Source organism: Sus scrofa, chromosome 3, assembly GCF_000003025.6.
Source record: "Sus scrofa isolate TJ Tabasco breed Duroc chromosome 3, Sscrofa11.1, whole genome shotgun sequence".
Taxonomy (NCBI): Eukaryota; Metazoa; Chordata; class Mammalia; order Artiodactyla; family Suidae; genus Sus; species Sus scrofa.
This window is the reverse complement of record NC_010445.4, coordinates 39,247,133-39,262,700: the sequence shown is the minus strand read 5'-3', so window position 1 is coordinate 39,262,700 and position 15,568 is coordinate 39,247,133. Positions and strand designations below refer to the sequence as shown.

General features: G+C 55.9%; 1 protein-coding gene across 5 annotated transcripts; it reads left to right on the top strand.

Annotated features, from left to right (window-relative positions):
- On the top strand, positions 764-11,214 carry FLYWCH2 (FLYWCH family member 2). Of its 5 annotated transcripts, none has more exons than XM_021085762.1 (4): positions 765-938; positions 1,220-1,622; positions 9,340-9,770; positions 10,893-11,210. In XM_021085762.1, exons 3-4 carry the CDS (start codon positions 9,440-9,442, stop codon positions 11,009-11,011), a joined length of 450 nt encoding a protein of 149 aa, XP_020941421.1. In that variant the 5' UTR covers positions 765-938; positions 1,220-1,622; positions 9,340-9,439; the 3' UTR covers positions 11,012-11,210. The 5 variants fall into 5 exon arrangements, with proteins under 5 accessions (XP_020941422.1, XP_020941421.1, NP_001230327.1 ...); XM_021085764.1 differs by lacking the exons at positions 765-938; positions 1,220-1,622 and adding exons at positions 4,752-4,875; positions 6,199-6,303 and having other exon boundaries at positions 10,893-11,206; XM_021085763.1 differs by lacking the exon at positions 1,220-1,622 and having other exon boundaries at positions 764-1,139; positions 10,893-11,206.

Genomic DNA, 15,568 nt, shown 5'->3' with positions numbered 1-15,568 from the left:
AGTTGTCGGGATCGCTGGGGTCGCCGGGGTCATCTTATATCAAAAAAAGGTCAGAGCAGAGGTGTGATGGCACCTGAGCTGGTCCCGGGTTGGCGGGGGGTGGGGTGGGGGTGCCTGAGTAAGAGGGAGGCCTGAGCATGGTTTGGAGGGCACAGGTAAGGTTGGGAGAAGGTGGCAGGAGCCCACCCTCAGCCTGGAGGCCTGATGGCCCCAACTAGTGGGCCGCCCTTGTTCCCCCCCATGGTCAGTGCTGGGCCTGCCTGACTCTACCCAATTCTCTTGCAGATGAAAACGCACAATAAAATGGAATAGAAAATCCATTGACAAGAATCATCTCCAAGCCCTGGACAGACAGGAGAGCCAGATGTGGGGACAGATGTGCTGTGAGGACATGTGTGACAATTTGGGTATGACCAAAGTAAAAAAAGTCCTGGAATACACATGTATCGAGTGCTTATTCTGAGCCTGAGTCTTTTCCAGAACTGGGCTCTGAGTCTCGGGTTTCCAGATCCTTCGAGGCCCAGCTGCGACCCTACCAGCCCCCACCTGGCCCGTCCGTGAGACTTGGACCAGCACCTGCGGGAGTCCAGGGGTACTTGCGGCAGCAGCTTTAGAGCAAGAGGAGGGAGGCCAAGGAGAGGGCTGTCAGGGGAGTGGCCATCACGAGAGGACGTTGTCTGCAAACAGGCGGACGAGCAGCCAGAAAATAGGGGCGGCCGGAGGGAGGGGTCCGCGCGGCGGGGGAGGGTCGCGGGGGGCGAGGGCCGGGGGCGCCCTGCGGGAGGGGCGTCAGCTCCGAGGATGCTGGGTCCCTCCGACCGCCACCGGCCAAAGGTCCAGGAACGCAGCCCAGGCCCCGCAGCTCCCCGCTCCGGAGCCACCCCGGTCCCCAGCGCCCAGGGTGGTGGGAGAAGGACAAGTGGCCGTGGCCGTGCTCTGTGAGTGGGGGCTGGACCCACGGGCAAGGGCTGGACAGATGGACTGGGGCAGGACCTGTGGGCGTGGGCGGGACCAAGAGCGGAGGAGGGACCAATGGCGAGGGCTGGACCGAGGGGCGGGGGCGGGGGGCGGTGCCGGGGACCAACGGCGAGGATGCTGCGTGCTCGGGAATGCAGCGCGGAGCGGGGTCAGTGGCTCCGGTGAGCGTAAAGGCAGTTGTTCCCTCGGCTCCCTCGGGAGATCGACGGGGACGAAGCAGGCCTTTGAACAACTCTTCCAGCTTCCTCTGCGGGGAGCCGAGGTCAAGCCCGGGGGAGGTCAGGCGGTATCCGTTGAACCCACCTTGTCCCGGGAGAGCCCCGATCAAAACGCAAAGCTGGGCCAGCGGACAGCGGACCCTCGGCCCCCACCACGCCAAAGCCGAATCCCGGCAAGGTCCCGCCCCCTCGCGGGCCGATTGGTCGGGCCTCCGCTTCGGCTCCACGCCGGGAAGACCCGGAGAAACGGAGTTGGTCCAAGGAATGCCCCCCCAGCCCTGTTGCGCATGCTCGCGCCGTGACCCCAGCTTGAGGTGACGGCCCGAACAGAGGCGGGGGCCCCTGGCACAGAGGCTGAGGGACCTGTCGCCGCTCGGTCTCCGGAAACGGAGGGCCCCGCTGCTGTCGCCGCCCGGCCGGTTCCCGGTGAGGACGCGCCCTGGCGGGTCAGGGAGGGTCTCGGGTCCCTGCCGGCCTCTCCTGGGGGTCCCCAAGGGCTGCTGATGCGGGAGGGGTGTCCCCCGGCTCCGCATCCCAGCGGTCAGGCCGCCTCCTTGTCCTTCACCCGCAGTTCAGCTCCTTTCTCCTCGCTCCTTCTCCCCCCAACTCACCCAGCCCTGGGACTGAGCCCTGACACCCCAAATCAGGGAACCCCGCCTTGGTTTGTCTTGCCTTGACCGTGTCCTCCCCACCCCAGGACCGCCCCCGCCCTGCACCCATCCCAGCCTCGTCCCGTCCCTGTGGCTCTTGAGATCCTGGCACGGATGGCAGTCGGAGGTCTGAGATACTGGGACAGGGAGACTTGGGCGGGAGGTAGATGGTGGGAGAGCAGAGAAGCCGGGAGAAGGGGCCATTGGGGCGCAGCATAGACACGTCTAATGACAAGTTACAATGGGTAAGTAGAAGTAACTGATTCCAAGCCAGGTGATTCGGGGAAAGGAGATGCCATTACATGAAACTCCCTCTCTGGGGATGCTCTTCTCTGCACACGATAGGGCAGCAGTTCATCTGGGTCTTAGTGCTGCTTTGAAAAATCTCCCTGTAGGGATGTGTACCCGCAGACCTATCCGGGCCCAGCAGCCCCCCGCAAGGACCACATGGGACAGTGATAATGGAAGAGGCAGCTGTCGGTATCCCTGGTAACTTTTGAAAATAAGGACTTCACCGTTGCCCGCTTGCTATTGAGAACACCTGCTCCATTCGCTGTCACAACCGTTATCCAGGCGAACCAGTCCAGAGAGGGTTTAGGGTAGCTGGTAGTCGAGGATGCAGGTGTGGGTGGCCATTGATGGTATTTTTCTCCCATGTGTAGGACGGTAAGTCCACTGCCAGGCAGTGATCAAGGGATTGGACCTCATGTCAGCTACCTATGGCTGTCTTAAAGTACCACAAATTCAGTGGATTAAGACAACATGGCTTGGTAGTAATCGGACAGTTCTGAAGGTCAGAGGTCTGATCTGGGCCTCCCTGGGTTGAAATGCAGATGTGGGCAGCGCTGTATTTCTGGGGACTCCAGGGCCCCCTGGCTCGCAGCTCCTCCCTCTTTTTTTGGGCCAGCCATATGGGGTCTCTCCTCTCTCCAACTCTGCTCCCATCATCACACCGCTTTTTCTGACCCTCCTGCCTGCCTCTTCTTCTTTTTAGAACCATTGTGATTCGACCCACCTGGATAATCCAAACTACCCTCCTAGTTTAGTAGCCTTCATGCCATCTGCCACCTGAACGCCCCCTTTACCATGTAAGGTACATATTCACAGGTTCCAGGGATCAGGACCCAGACATCTTGGGGCGGGGGGGGATCAGTTGGCCTCCCAAGGTGTTCAGAAGCTCCTGGGAATTTTTTTTTTTTTAGGGCCACACCCATGGCATCTGGAGGTTTCCAGGCTAGGGGTCCATTTGGAGCTATAGCTTCTGGTCTACACCACAGCCACAGCCTTGTGGGATCTGAGCTGTGTCTGCGACCTACACCACAGCTCCCGGCGATGCTGGATCCTTAACCCACGGAGTGAGGCCAGGGATCAAACTGGCAACCTCCTGGTTCCTAGTTGGATTCGTTTCCCCTAAGCCACAAGGGGAACTCCTGGCAATTCTTGACATTGTGTGGCTTGGGGTTTGCCCTGAGCCATCTGACACTCCTGGGTCTCCTTTGTGTAGACCAATAAATATCATGGCAGCTGGTTAGGATAAATAGGTGACTGCGACCCACGGCAACACCAAACCACCAGATGGAGGATTTAGGTGGAGGATGAAAAGCGAGAAAAAGAATGTAAACTTTTAAGCGTTTTGGTCTTTTTCATTCATTCCTGCTTCACTTCTAAAAATTCTCTTAATTCACTGCACTTTTATTGAGTAAAAATTTAATTTCCCAAATATATGTTGTCGACTCAAAATAGCTGCCTCTCAATTGTACCAGTCACATGTCAAAAATCAACTGCTAAGGAGTTCCCATGGTGACTCAGGGGTCAATGAACCCGAGTAGTATCCATGAGGATGTGGGTTCCACCTCATGGTTAAGGATCCAGCATTGCCGTGAGCTGTGGTGTAGGTCACAGACGGGGCTCAGATCCCGAGTTGCTGTGGCTGTGGTGTAGGCCAGCGACTACAGCTCAAATTCAACCTCTGGCCTGGGAACCTCCATATGCCATGGGCGCGGCCCTAGAAAGACAAAAACAAACAAAATGCTTATAGTTCCTTCTCTGGTGCAACGGGATTGACGGAGTCTTGGGAGCGCTGGGACGCAGGTTCGATCCCCCACCTGGGCCAGTGTGTTAAGGATCTGGCTTTGCTGCAGCTGTGGCATAGGTCACAACTACAGCTCAGATCTGACCCCTGCCTGGGAACCTTGTCTCGTGGCCGCCAAGAAAGAAAATAAATAAATAAATAAATCGCTGGAAGGTCAGGGGTGAATCCAGAAAAGAGACCGATCCAGCCCGAAGGACTCTCCACCCCTGTTTGTGGAGTGGCTGAAGAACAGTTCACCTATGAAGTAGAAATTAGAAACTTCTTGGGAGTTCCCGTCGTGGCGCACTGGTTAACGAATCCGACTAGGAACCATGAGGTTGCCGGTTCAATCCCTGGCCTCGCTCAGTGGGTTAAGGATCCAGCATTGCCATGATCGATGATGTAGGTCACAGACGCGGCTCAGGTCTGGCATTGCTGTGACTGTGGTGTAGACCAGCGGCTACAGCTCCGATTGGACCCCTAGCCTGGGAACCTCCATATGCCACGGGTGTGGCTCTAAAAGGACAAAAAGACAAAAAAATAAAATAAAAATAAAAAACTAGAAACTTCTCAAGCAGAGAGACCCTGGCATCATCACAACGTATTAGAAGCAAATAGTGTTCTGGTGAAAAAAATGTAGATTCTCGGGTGCCTCTCCAAACCCCCCGAGTAAGAAGTCTGGGGGTGGAGCAGTCCCCGAGTGTGCTTTTTTTTTTTTTTTTTTATAACAGCCGCACCCACAGCACATGGAAGTTCCCAGGCCAGGAACTGAATCCGAGCTGCAGCTGCAGCTGCCGGCCTCCACCACAGCTGCAGCAACGCTGGATCCTTGAATGCATTGTGCTGGCCAGGTATTGAACCCAAGCCTCGGAAGCCACCTGAGCTGCTGCAGTCGGATTCTTAACCCATGGTGCCACAGCAGGACCTCCCAGGACTGTGTTTTTTGCAAGAATTTCAGGTGATTCTTAGGGACCATGAAGCTGGGAAACCACTGGTTATAGACTTAGTTGCCCTTTTCTTTTTCCTTTTTTTAAATTACTCAGTGACTTTTATTACATGTATCGATGTACAAGAGTCGCCCCAACCCAATTTTATAGCATTTCCATCCCAAACCCCCAGCGCAGCTCCCCACCCCCCAAAGCTGTCTCCTTTGGAAATCGTAAGTTTTTTGAAGTCTGTGCATCCATATCTGTTCTGCAAAGAAGTTCATTGTGTCCTGTTTTCAGAGTCCACCTGTCAGTGATAGCGTATGACATTGGTGTCTCACTGTCTGACTGACTTCACTTAGCGTGATAATTTCTGGGTCCATCCGCATTACTGCAAATGCCGTTCTTTCTTTCCTGTTAATGGCTGAGTAATATTCCACTGTGTATATGTACCGCCTCGTCTTGATCCACTCCTCTGTCGATGGGCATGTAGGTTGTTTCCATGTCCCTTTTCTCAACACATCAGTTCTACTGAGATAATTTATGTACCACTCAAGTCACCCTTCACAGCATACAATTCAATGGCATCTAGTAAGTTTGCAAAGCTGTGCAGCCATCACCACGGTCGGTTTTAGAACATTTTTATCCCCCAGAAACCCCACACGAACGAGTCACTCCCCACTCTTCTGGTCCCCAGCCCTCCCACCTCCAGCCCTAGACAACCACGGATCTACATATTTTTCTACTCAATAGATTTTCTATAGATTCCAGCTCATTTTATTTTATGTATCTTTTTTTGCTTTTTAGGCCCGCATGTGTGGCATGTGGAAGTTCCCAGGCTAGGGATCGCATCTGCCAGCCTACACCACAACTATAGCAATGTGGGATCCGAGCCACATCTGGGACTCACACCACAGCTCGAGGCAATGCCAGATCCCTAAGCCACCGAGGAGGCCAGGGATCGAACCTGCATCCTCATGGATGCTAGTCAGGTTGGTTACCACTGAACCACAATGGGAGCTCCTCCAGGTCATTTTGGTGCAAATGGAACTGTAATATGTGGTCTTTCCTGACTGGCTTCTTTCACTTAGTTAATCTTTGCAAGATTCATCCATGCCATAGTATGAATTTTTTAAACTCTCAAATAATCTCATATGAATATACCACATTTTATTTATTCATTTATCTGTGGATGGATATTTGGGCTGTTTTCCATTTTTTCGCATCTATGAATAATACTGCAAAGAATATTCATGTGCAAGCTTTTATGTGACATCAATTTCCATTCCTCTTGGGGACACAGCTAGGAGTGGAATTGCTGGGTCATGTAGTAATTCTGTATTTCACCTTTTAAGGAATCACCAGATTGTTTTCCAAAGTGGCTGCATTATTTACATCCCTCCCAGCAGCGTATGAGGGTTCCAGCTTCTCCTCATCCTCACCAGCATTGTTATTGCCAGGTTTGGGGTTTTTTTAGGGTGTTTTTTGGGTTTTGGTCGTTTGTTTTAGTATGTCCCTCCTAGGCGTGTGAATTACTATGTCACAGTTCTGCATTTCCCTCATGGCTAGTGATGTGATTACTGGCCATTTGCATCTTTTCTTTGAAAAGAGACCTATTCAGATCTTTTGCCCATTTTAAAATTGAGTCGTTTGTCTTCATACTACTGAGTTGTAAGAGTTCTTTGTAAATTCCAGACACAAGTCCCTTATCAGATATGTGATCTGCAAAAATGTTCTCCATTTGATAGGTTGCCTTTCACCTCTCTTTTTTATTTATTTTTATTGTATTTAAAAAAAATTTTTTTGTCTTTTTAGGGCCATACCAGTGGCATATGAAGGTTCCTGGGCCAGGGGTCGAATTGGAGCTGTAGTTGCTGGGCTACACCACAGCTCACGGCAACACCGGATCTTACTCTTAACCCACTGAGTAAGGCCAAGACTCGAACCTGTGTCCTTATGGATATTAGTCAGATTCGTTTCCTCTGAGCCACAACTTGAACTCCACCTTTCAACTCTCTTTTTTTTTTTTTTTTTTTGTCTTTTTTTTTGTTGTTGTTGTTGTTGTTGCTATTTCTTGGGCCGCTCTCTCGGCATATGGAGGTTCCCAGGCTAGGGGTTGAATCGGAGCTGTAGCCACCGGCCTACACCAGAGCCACAGCAACGCAGGATCCGAGCCGCATCTGCAACCTACACCACAGCTCACGGCAACGCCGGATCGTTAACCCACTGAGCAAGGGCAGGGACTGAACCCGCAACCTCATGGTTCCTAGTCGGATTCGTTAACCACTGCGCTACGACGGGAACTCCTCAACTCTCTTGATGGTGTCCTTTGACTCCGAAAAGTCTGACATTTTGATGAATCCAGTTTATGTGTTTCCTCTTTGGTTGCTTGTAGTTTTATTGCATTAAAGAAAGCTTTACCTAATCAAGGGTCAGGAAAATATGCCCTTTTTTTTTTTAAGAGTTTTATCACCAGCTCTAACAACTGAGTCTACAGTCCATTTTTATATTTTTGTATGTGGTGTGAGGAAAGGGCCCAACCACCTGGAGTTTTGTTTTTTGTTTTTTGTTTTTTCTTTATTTTTTTCTTTTTTTGCTTTTTAGGGCCACACCTGAGGCATATGGATGTTCCTAGGCTAGAGGTCCAACTGGAGATACAGCTGCCAGCCTCGCCACAACCACGGCAAGGCCAGATCCCAGCCGCATCTGGGACCTACACCGCAGCTCACAGCAACACCAGATCCTTAACCCACGGAGCGAGGCCAGGGATCGAACCCGCAACCTCATGGTTCCTAGTTGAATTGGCTTCTGCTGAGCCAGGACGGGAACTCCATCACCTGGAGTTTTTCCCCAGACCAGGGACCTGTGGGCTGGGGACCAGGGATGTGCATCAGGGCCAATCAGAGTGTGGGGGGAGGGGCCTGTGGGTGGGGCTTCCCATCATAACCCTTTCCTGCCCAGAGTGGCTCTGCCAGGGGAGGCCCTAGGCATGTCTTTTCTGTGGGACCCCGGGTCCCCCCCAGGTCCCCAGGACCAGAGGTCACCCCTGTGAGGCAGGGCCAGAAAGGACCACATGGGAGGCACAGAGGTTGGCTTGTCCAGGGGCTGGACCAAGCCTGGGAGAGATAAGAAAGCATCAGTTCCAGGGGCGCCTGTGGCCAGGGGACTGGTTGCTAGGAGGCATTTACCTGAGGCCACACCCTCTGGAGGAGGAGGTCATTCTGTCGCAGTTGAGGGGGCTCTGCTTTTATGTCTCGTGGTCAGGGGAGTGAGAAGGGGCGCTTGCAGGGGAAAAGACACCCCAGCCACCCGCTGGGATTGCACCGCAGGCGCCTCTCCCGGATGACAGGGTCTTGAAAATCCACGGGGTGCTGGGCGTGGACACCTCAAGTCACAGGCACTGGAGGGCCTCAAAGAAACCGACCTGAAAGGCAGCTGGGGAAACGCGTCCAGGGGGCAGAGTCTATGGGCGTTGCTGCTGCCCGGGTCCTAGACACATCGGGTGAGGTATCTGCCGAGGCCTCCGTCTCCTTTCTCGGCTAAACTGTAAACGGAAAAAGATCCCGCCACCTGCCCCCCACCCCCAAGAGACAAAACAGCCACCCCACACGGACACCCCCAGGCCGGGGACCAGGCCAGACCTGCCCCTGTCACCCACCCTTTCCGCTTCTGCAGACCTGCAGCCAGGAAGCCCTCAGGGACCACAGCTTCTCTGGACACCCCCACGGCCCTGGCCGCACTGAGCTCAGACACGAGGTCGCTGTCCTCCTGGGGCCCCCTCATCCCTGCACTGGGTGGCCCGTGGCCTCTGGCCTGGGATGGGGGCTGGGTCTAGCTGTGAACCCAGAGGCCTGCCCGAAAACCCCTCAGCCAGGCTCCCCCTCGGGGGTCTGCAGCGTGACAGAGAGTGCCCAGCCCATGCTGCCTGTGACAGTGTCCGGTTGAAGGGCACCAGGCATTCTGGGAGGGTCAGTGACCTGAGCTCACGTCCCCAAAGGGCGTTTCCCCCACTCTCGGTGCTCAGGGAGACTGGTTCCTGCTATCCTGGACAAGGCACACGAGGGGCTGAGCGGGGCCGGCTCTGGATCCCCCCCGCCCCTGCGGCCTCTGTGTTCGCATCTTTAAACTGGGTTGGTCAGAATGAGCTATGTCCCCAACGTGCGGCTGAAGGTTACGTGGGAAACCCTGAGAACAGACCAGCCATGCTCAGCACCTTTGGGCCTGGATTCCTAGTAACGCACAGCCTCCGGCCCCTGGGTCACTGCAACCTCCCCCCAGAGCATTTTATGACAGGGGAAGCAGGTTTGGCTGGACCGAAGGATGCCAGGAGAGTAGAAGCCCTGGCCAGGGCTCTGTGGCTCCATTCAGGTCCCTCCCTGGTGTGTGTGTGTTGCGGGGGGAGCAGCCCCTTGTGCCCCGACCCCCACCCCAGACTCCTCTTCCTGAGGCCAGGCCCGAGGGCACCACCACTGATGGGCCTCTGTCTCTTCCCCTAGGACGGAGCCCTGGACGGCCAGCTTCCTGCCGCGGAGGGGGCACAGAAATCCTTCTGCCCGGGCCTGAGCCTGGCCTGGGCGACAGGCCCTCCATCCCGGAATGCCCCTGCCCGAGCCCAGCGAGCAGGAGGGCGAGAGCGTGAAGGCCGGCCAGGAACCCTGCCCCAAGTCCCCTGAGCCGGGCACAGATGTGGTCCCCGCAGCACCCATGAAGCCCAGGAAGTTCTCCAAACTGGTCCTGCTGACGGCCTCCAAAGACAGTGCCAAAGTGGCTGGGGCCAAGCGCAAAGGCGTGCACTGCATCATGTCCCTGGGGGTGCCCGGCCCTGCCACCCTGGCCAAAGCCCTGCTCAAGACCCACCCCGAGGCTCAGCGGGCCATCGAGGCCACCCCCCAGGAGCCTGAGCAGAAACGCAGCAAGGTGGACACAGGTGAGGCCCGGGTCCTAGCGAGCAGGGCGTGAACAAGACCTTCTCGGGGCCAGAGGTCCCCTGACGCAGGGGCAGCCAGGGCACAGACAGGCTCGGCTGGCTCCGGAGAGTGTGTGCTGTGGACGTTTTGCGTGTGTGCGGGCCTCCGTGCACGTGTGTGCTTGTCTGAGGTTCCGTCTGTCTACGTGTGTGTTTGCCTCGGAGGGTAAGTTCGTGTGGGTTCTCGTGTGCCTGTGTCCTGGCTCTGGTTCTCTCCGTGCTGCTTTTATGTGTTGAGGTGTTATGTTTTCTCATGAGATGGTGTCCTAGAGTGCTCTGGGGCGCCCCAAGGCACCCCTCAGGCTCTGTCACCTGCTGGATGGAGCTGTGCTCAGGGAATCAGGGACCCGGAGCCTGGAGGCCCCTCTGCAGCGAGCCTGGCCCCCCTTGAGCACTTGCTGTCCTGCTCCCGGCACCTCCTACTGTCCACCTGCCTCTGCCCAGGCGCAGAGCATCCTGTCCTCATGCCCTTGAAGAGGCAGGGCTCAGGGGAACCAGGTCACCGCCCTGAGGCTACCAGCTAGGTCACTACAAAGGGGGGGGGCACCCAGGCCAGAGCCCATCACCCACTGAGCTGGGTGGGACAGGCCATCTCTCGGGTCCCTTCCACCCCGAAAGAGACCTCTGCTCGCTTCTCAGGTCTGCCTGGGCTCTGGAATGTGTGGGCCCCACCCCCTCTGGCACCTTTGGGAGAATGAGGACAAAGCCACCCTTCCTCACATGGAAAGATGGGGAGCAGAACAAGGGCCGTGTCCCTGCCCCACGGGCTCCCCTGGGTGGGTGCTCTCATGCTGCCAACGTCCCCTCCACCTGCCACGCCGTCTTAACTTCTGGACCCTGTCCCCGGCCTCCCCGCCCCCTGTCCCATCTGGGCGGGGCAGCGGCAGCAGCAGGAGCAGCGGGGGACAGTGGCTTCCTGATGCTCAGATTTGGCCCAAAGTTTCCTGGAAGGAGCCTCTGCGCCCCTGGGAGTGTGTCTCTGGGGTCTGCAGTTAGTCTTCCAAGCCAGCCAGCAGCTCCCCAGCCTTGGCAGTTGGACCGTGTTCCTTCGATGACAGCCTAACCCACGCCCTTCTCTTCCAGATGGAAAAGAAGACGGAAGCATGGCAGGGGAGCCTGTCCCCAGCTCTTCCTCGGGGGGCCGGGAGGAGTCTGCTGTGGGCCCCTTGATTGTGCCTGCCATGCCGGGGGAGGCCCCGTAGCGCTGACAGCAGAGGGTGTGTCCTTGCCGGGTCACTGGACGGGGCTGCCAATTCCACACGTTCCACTGGGTTTCTGCCTGGGGCCCAACCACTGACTGGTTTTTATGTTCAACACTGTAATTTTTTTCAGATCAAGCATAATTTACTTTTATAAGCAGGACAAAAATTAAAAAGAGAATAAAAGAAGCTGTATACTAGAGCCTATCCTGGATAGGTTTTTTTGGGGGTTTTTTTTTTTCTGTTTTATTTTAATGGCCACTCATGCATCCTATGGAACTTCCCAGGCTAAGGGTCAAATCAGAGCTGCAGCCACCAGCTTACACCACAGCCACAGCCACGCCAGATCCAAGGCACATCTGTGACCTACGCTGCAGCTTGTGACAATGCCAGATCCTTAACCCACTGAGGTTCAGCCAGAGATTAAACCTGCATCCTCATGGACTAGTCGGGTTCTTAAGCCACTGAGCCACAACGGGAACTCCAGGGACAGGTTTTTTTTAAAAATCCATGATTCTGGGTCCTTTGAGGCCCCAGCTCCAGCCTCAGTACCCCTCGGGCTTCCCCCCCCCCATCAGCCCTGATCTGGCCCTTGCCGGGGTGTCCTGGCCCCGGCCATCTCTCAGACCTGGGAGGGCTCTCCAGGGCCTCCATCTCCCAGGACTTCACATGCCTGGAAAACCAGCTTCTGATTCAGAGGTTAAGCCGGGTCTCTGAGGTCTCCAGGGTCTACTGCCTCTGGTTTCCAGTTGTGAGCCGCTGGGAAGCTGGTTCCCCCCTGCCCCCCACCCTGGCTTTCCCTTCAGGCCTGTTCCTGAGAGGCCTTAGCCTCTTCCTCCCTGCTGGCCCCTCAGAAAGCTCGCCTCGGAGTTCCCATCTTGGCTCAGTGGTTAACAAACCCAGTTAATATCCATGAGGACACGGGTTCGATCCCTGGCCTTGCTCAATGGGTTAAGGACCTGGCATTGCCGTGAGCTGTGGTGTAGGCTGGCAGCTGTAGCTCCGATTCAACCCCTAGCCTGAGAATCTCCATATTCTGAGAGTGTGGCCCTAAAAAGACAAAAAAGAAAAAAAAAAAGAAAAAAGAAAAAAAGAAAGAAATTCTCGTGTTCCCCCTGCCCCCAGAAAAGGCATGGGCCTCAAGTTCTTCAGCCCATGTGATCGTCATTCTTGGAACATTGCCATTGGGCAAAAGGAAGTGGATTATTTTTTATTTATTTGGTTTGTTCATTTGTTTGTTTGGCCATGCCCAGGGCCTGCAGAAATTCCTAGGCCAGGGATTGAACTGGCATCACAGCAGTGACAGTGACAGATCCTTAACCCACGGAGCCATCCGGGAACTCTGGAAGGGTATGAATTTTTAAATGCAACATTTAGAGGACTTATGTTTTTAAACATTTTCCAGGAGTTCCCACTGTGGCACAGTGGGATCAGCGGTGTCTCTGGAGCACGGGTTCAGATACCCAGCCCAGCACAGTGGGTTAAGGATCTGGCATGGATGCAGCTGCAGCTCAGATCTGATGCCTGGCCCTGGAACGCCACATGGCATGGGGCAGCCAAAAAAGAAAAACAAAACAAAACACGTTTTCCAAAGGTAATCAGTGTCCATCAACTCCCTCTTAGGTGATGTGACTAATTTCCTGGTGCAGCTCTCCATGTTTCTGGTTTGTTGTTGTTGCTTTTTGGGGGCTGCACGTGCAACATATGGAGGTTCCCAGGCTAGGGGTTGAATCAGACCTGCAGCTGCCGGCCTACACCACAGCCACAGCAACCCTGAATCCTTAACCCACGGAGCGAGGCCAGGGATGGAACCTGTGACCTCATGGTTCCTAGTTGGATTTCTTTCTGCTGCCCCAGGACGGGAACTCCTGAATTCTACCTTTAAATTAGACCCCGATCTCTGCCATTTTTTTCCTTTCCTGAGGTTCTGAGCCACTTTGTGTGCTAGTTCTGTCAATTGGCACGAATGCCCGAGGGCTCGCTCGGGGTTGACTGTGTGCTGGTGCGGTGCCACCCCGGGAAGCAGGCGTGGAGAAGATGAGGTGAGGAGAGGGTGGACCCCCTCTGGCCTGGGTGGGTCAGAGAGGGTGGACCCCTGCCCACCCGCACACTGGGCAGGGTCACCAGTGAGAGTCCACTCCCCTGCACGTCGGTGTGTCGCCTGTTGGGGGGTCCCCATCGAGGGAGCCTGGTTGGCTTTGTGGCCCATGGAGGCCGCATGGGGGCTCACCTCCCTCTGAGGCCCTGAGGGGCCAGTGCTGCTGGTCATCTGCCTGAAGAGTGGCCAGTCCTGCAGAGCCAGGAGCCTGGGAGCTCGCACACTGGATGGAGAGGGTTTTATGGTTTTCTTACTTTTTAAATGTTGAAACATTTCTTTTAATTTTTCCATCATAGCTGGTTTACAGTGTTGTGACCCAGTTACACGTACATATATACCTTCTTTTTCTCACATGATCAGGCTCCATCATAAGTGACTAGATCTCATCCCCAGTGTATACAGCCGGCTCTCATTGCTCATCCATTCCAAAGGCAATCCTTTGCGTCTATTAACCCCAGATTCCCAGTCCATCCCGCTCCCTCCCCCTCCCCCTAAATTTTGAAACTTTTCAAACTCACCTGGATTCACCCTCCCTCTCCCTCCCCTCTTCCTCCTGCCACTTCCCCCGCCTTCACTGCTTCCTGAGGCCCTTACTGTCCCCCCAGCAGGGTCCTCAGGCTCTTGTGGTCAACAGGGCACAGCCCCGGCTTCCCAGAGCTGGACAGGAGACCTGGAACTTCCTGAGAAAACTGGGGCCAAGTGCTGTCCAGGAGAGGGCCAGGTGCATGTGACAGGGACTGGAGGAAGCCCCGAGGAGGGAGCTGGAGGGTGAGGAGGGGCCCAGAGGGAGAAGCACAGAAAGGCCAAGAGGCAGGAATGGTGGGCACAGACCAGTGGCCCAGAGCCAAGAGGCCTGGAGGCCAGGGATGGTTCCAGGTTGGTCAGGGGTAGTGGGAGGTGGGGAAAGATTTAAACAGAGAAGGAACACAGTCAGCAGCACTTTTCAAAACTCGCCTAGGAGTTCCGACTAGGAACCATTAGGTTGCAGGTTTGATCCCTGGCCTCACTCAGTGGGTTAAGGATCCGGCGTTGCCCTGAGCTGTGGTGGAGGTTGCAGATGCAGCTCGGATCTGGCGTGGCTGTGGCTCTGGTGTAGGCTGGCAGCTACAGTTCCGATTCAACCCCTAGCCTGGGAACCTCCATATGCAGGTTCGGCCCTAAAAAGACAAAAAACAAAAAACTCGCCTGGCACCCACTGGGAGAACAACTGGGGGTCCAAAGTGGGAGCTGAGCAGCACCCACAGCCTCAGGGAGAGGAAAGGGCGGGGAGGGGGAGATGCCAGAGGGAGGCTGAGAAAGGCTCAGCCAAGGGTTGTCTCTTTCTGGGGACAGGCTTTGAGGAGAGATGCCTGGCCTGCCCTGCAGGGGGTGACAGTGCCACCCGCCAGGACAGGAGAAGGGAACCTGGATACTTAACCACCTGAGACCTGTACAACCTCTCATAGATCACGTGGCTCGTTGCTCATTCGCTCAATCGCGTCTCCCCCACCCCCACCCAATATCGTGAGCTCCAAGACACCTGACACCAGGGCAGGCGTCTTTGTCGATTTGGGCCCCTGAGGTGCCCAGGGTGGAGAACTGGAAGGGGAGCGGCGCGGGGGTGCGGAGGGGCACGGGACACGGAGGCCAGGTAAACGCAGAGATGCGGGGACACCCAGCGCCGAGCGGGAGACGGGGCGGAGCGTAGGTGCGAGAGGAAGATGCCGCCGACCTTACGATGGTGGGACTGAAAACCAGGACGGAAAAGGGTGCGGGAGACCGCGGGGAGGAGGCGGAGAAAATGCAGATGCGGGGCAGGCGGGAGGCCCAGGAGCCCAGCGTGGGGCCGAGGGTGGACCTTCCAGCAGCAGCTTTGGAGCGAGAGAGGGAGGCGGAGGGGGGCGGCGTCGGAGGAGTGGCCTTTTCACTCTGCAATTGTGAGGATCCGCAGCCAGAAAATTGGGGCTCCCGCCTGGCGGAGGCGAGAGGACGGAGGGAGGGGCCCGCGGAGCGGGCGAGGGTCGCGGTGAGCGGCGAGGGTGGGGTGGGGGCTGCGGGAGGGGAGGCGGGGCGTCTCCGCGCCGGGGGCGGTGAGAGGCAAGGCGGGCGCCAGCTCGGAGGATGCTGGGGTCTCTCCGGCCGCCAATGGCCAAGGGTCCAGGAAAGCAGCCCAGGCCCCGCAGCTCCCCGCTCCGGAGCCATCCCGGTCCCCAGCGCCCAGGGTGGTGGGAGAAGGACAAGCGTGCTGCAGCGGTGCCCTGCAAGTGGGGGTTGGACCCACGGGCGAGGGCAGGATAGATGCGAAAAGGCTAAACCAGTGTGGAAAAAGATGCTTTCCGCTCACCGAATCCCAAAAAGGCGGATTTTTGTCTGTTTGATGGTATAACATAATTTCACATCTACAGAAAAGTTACAAGAAGTGTACACAGCATATTCCCATTTACTTTTCACCCCGCTTCCCCCCAAATTAGGAATGAAACCAG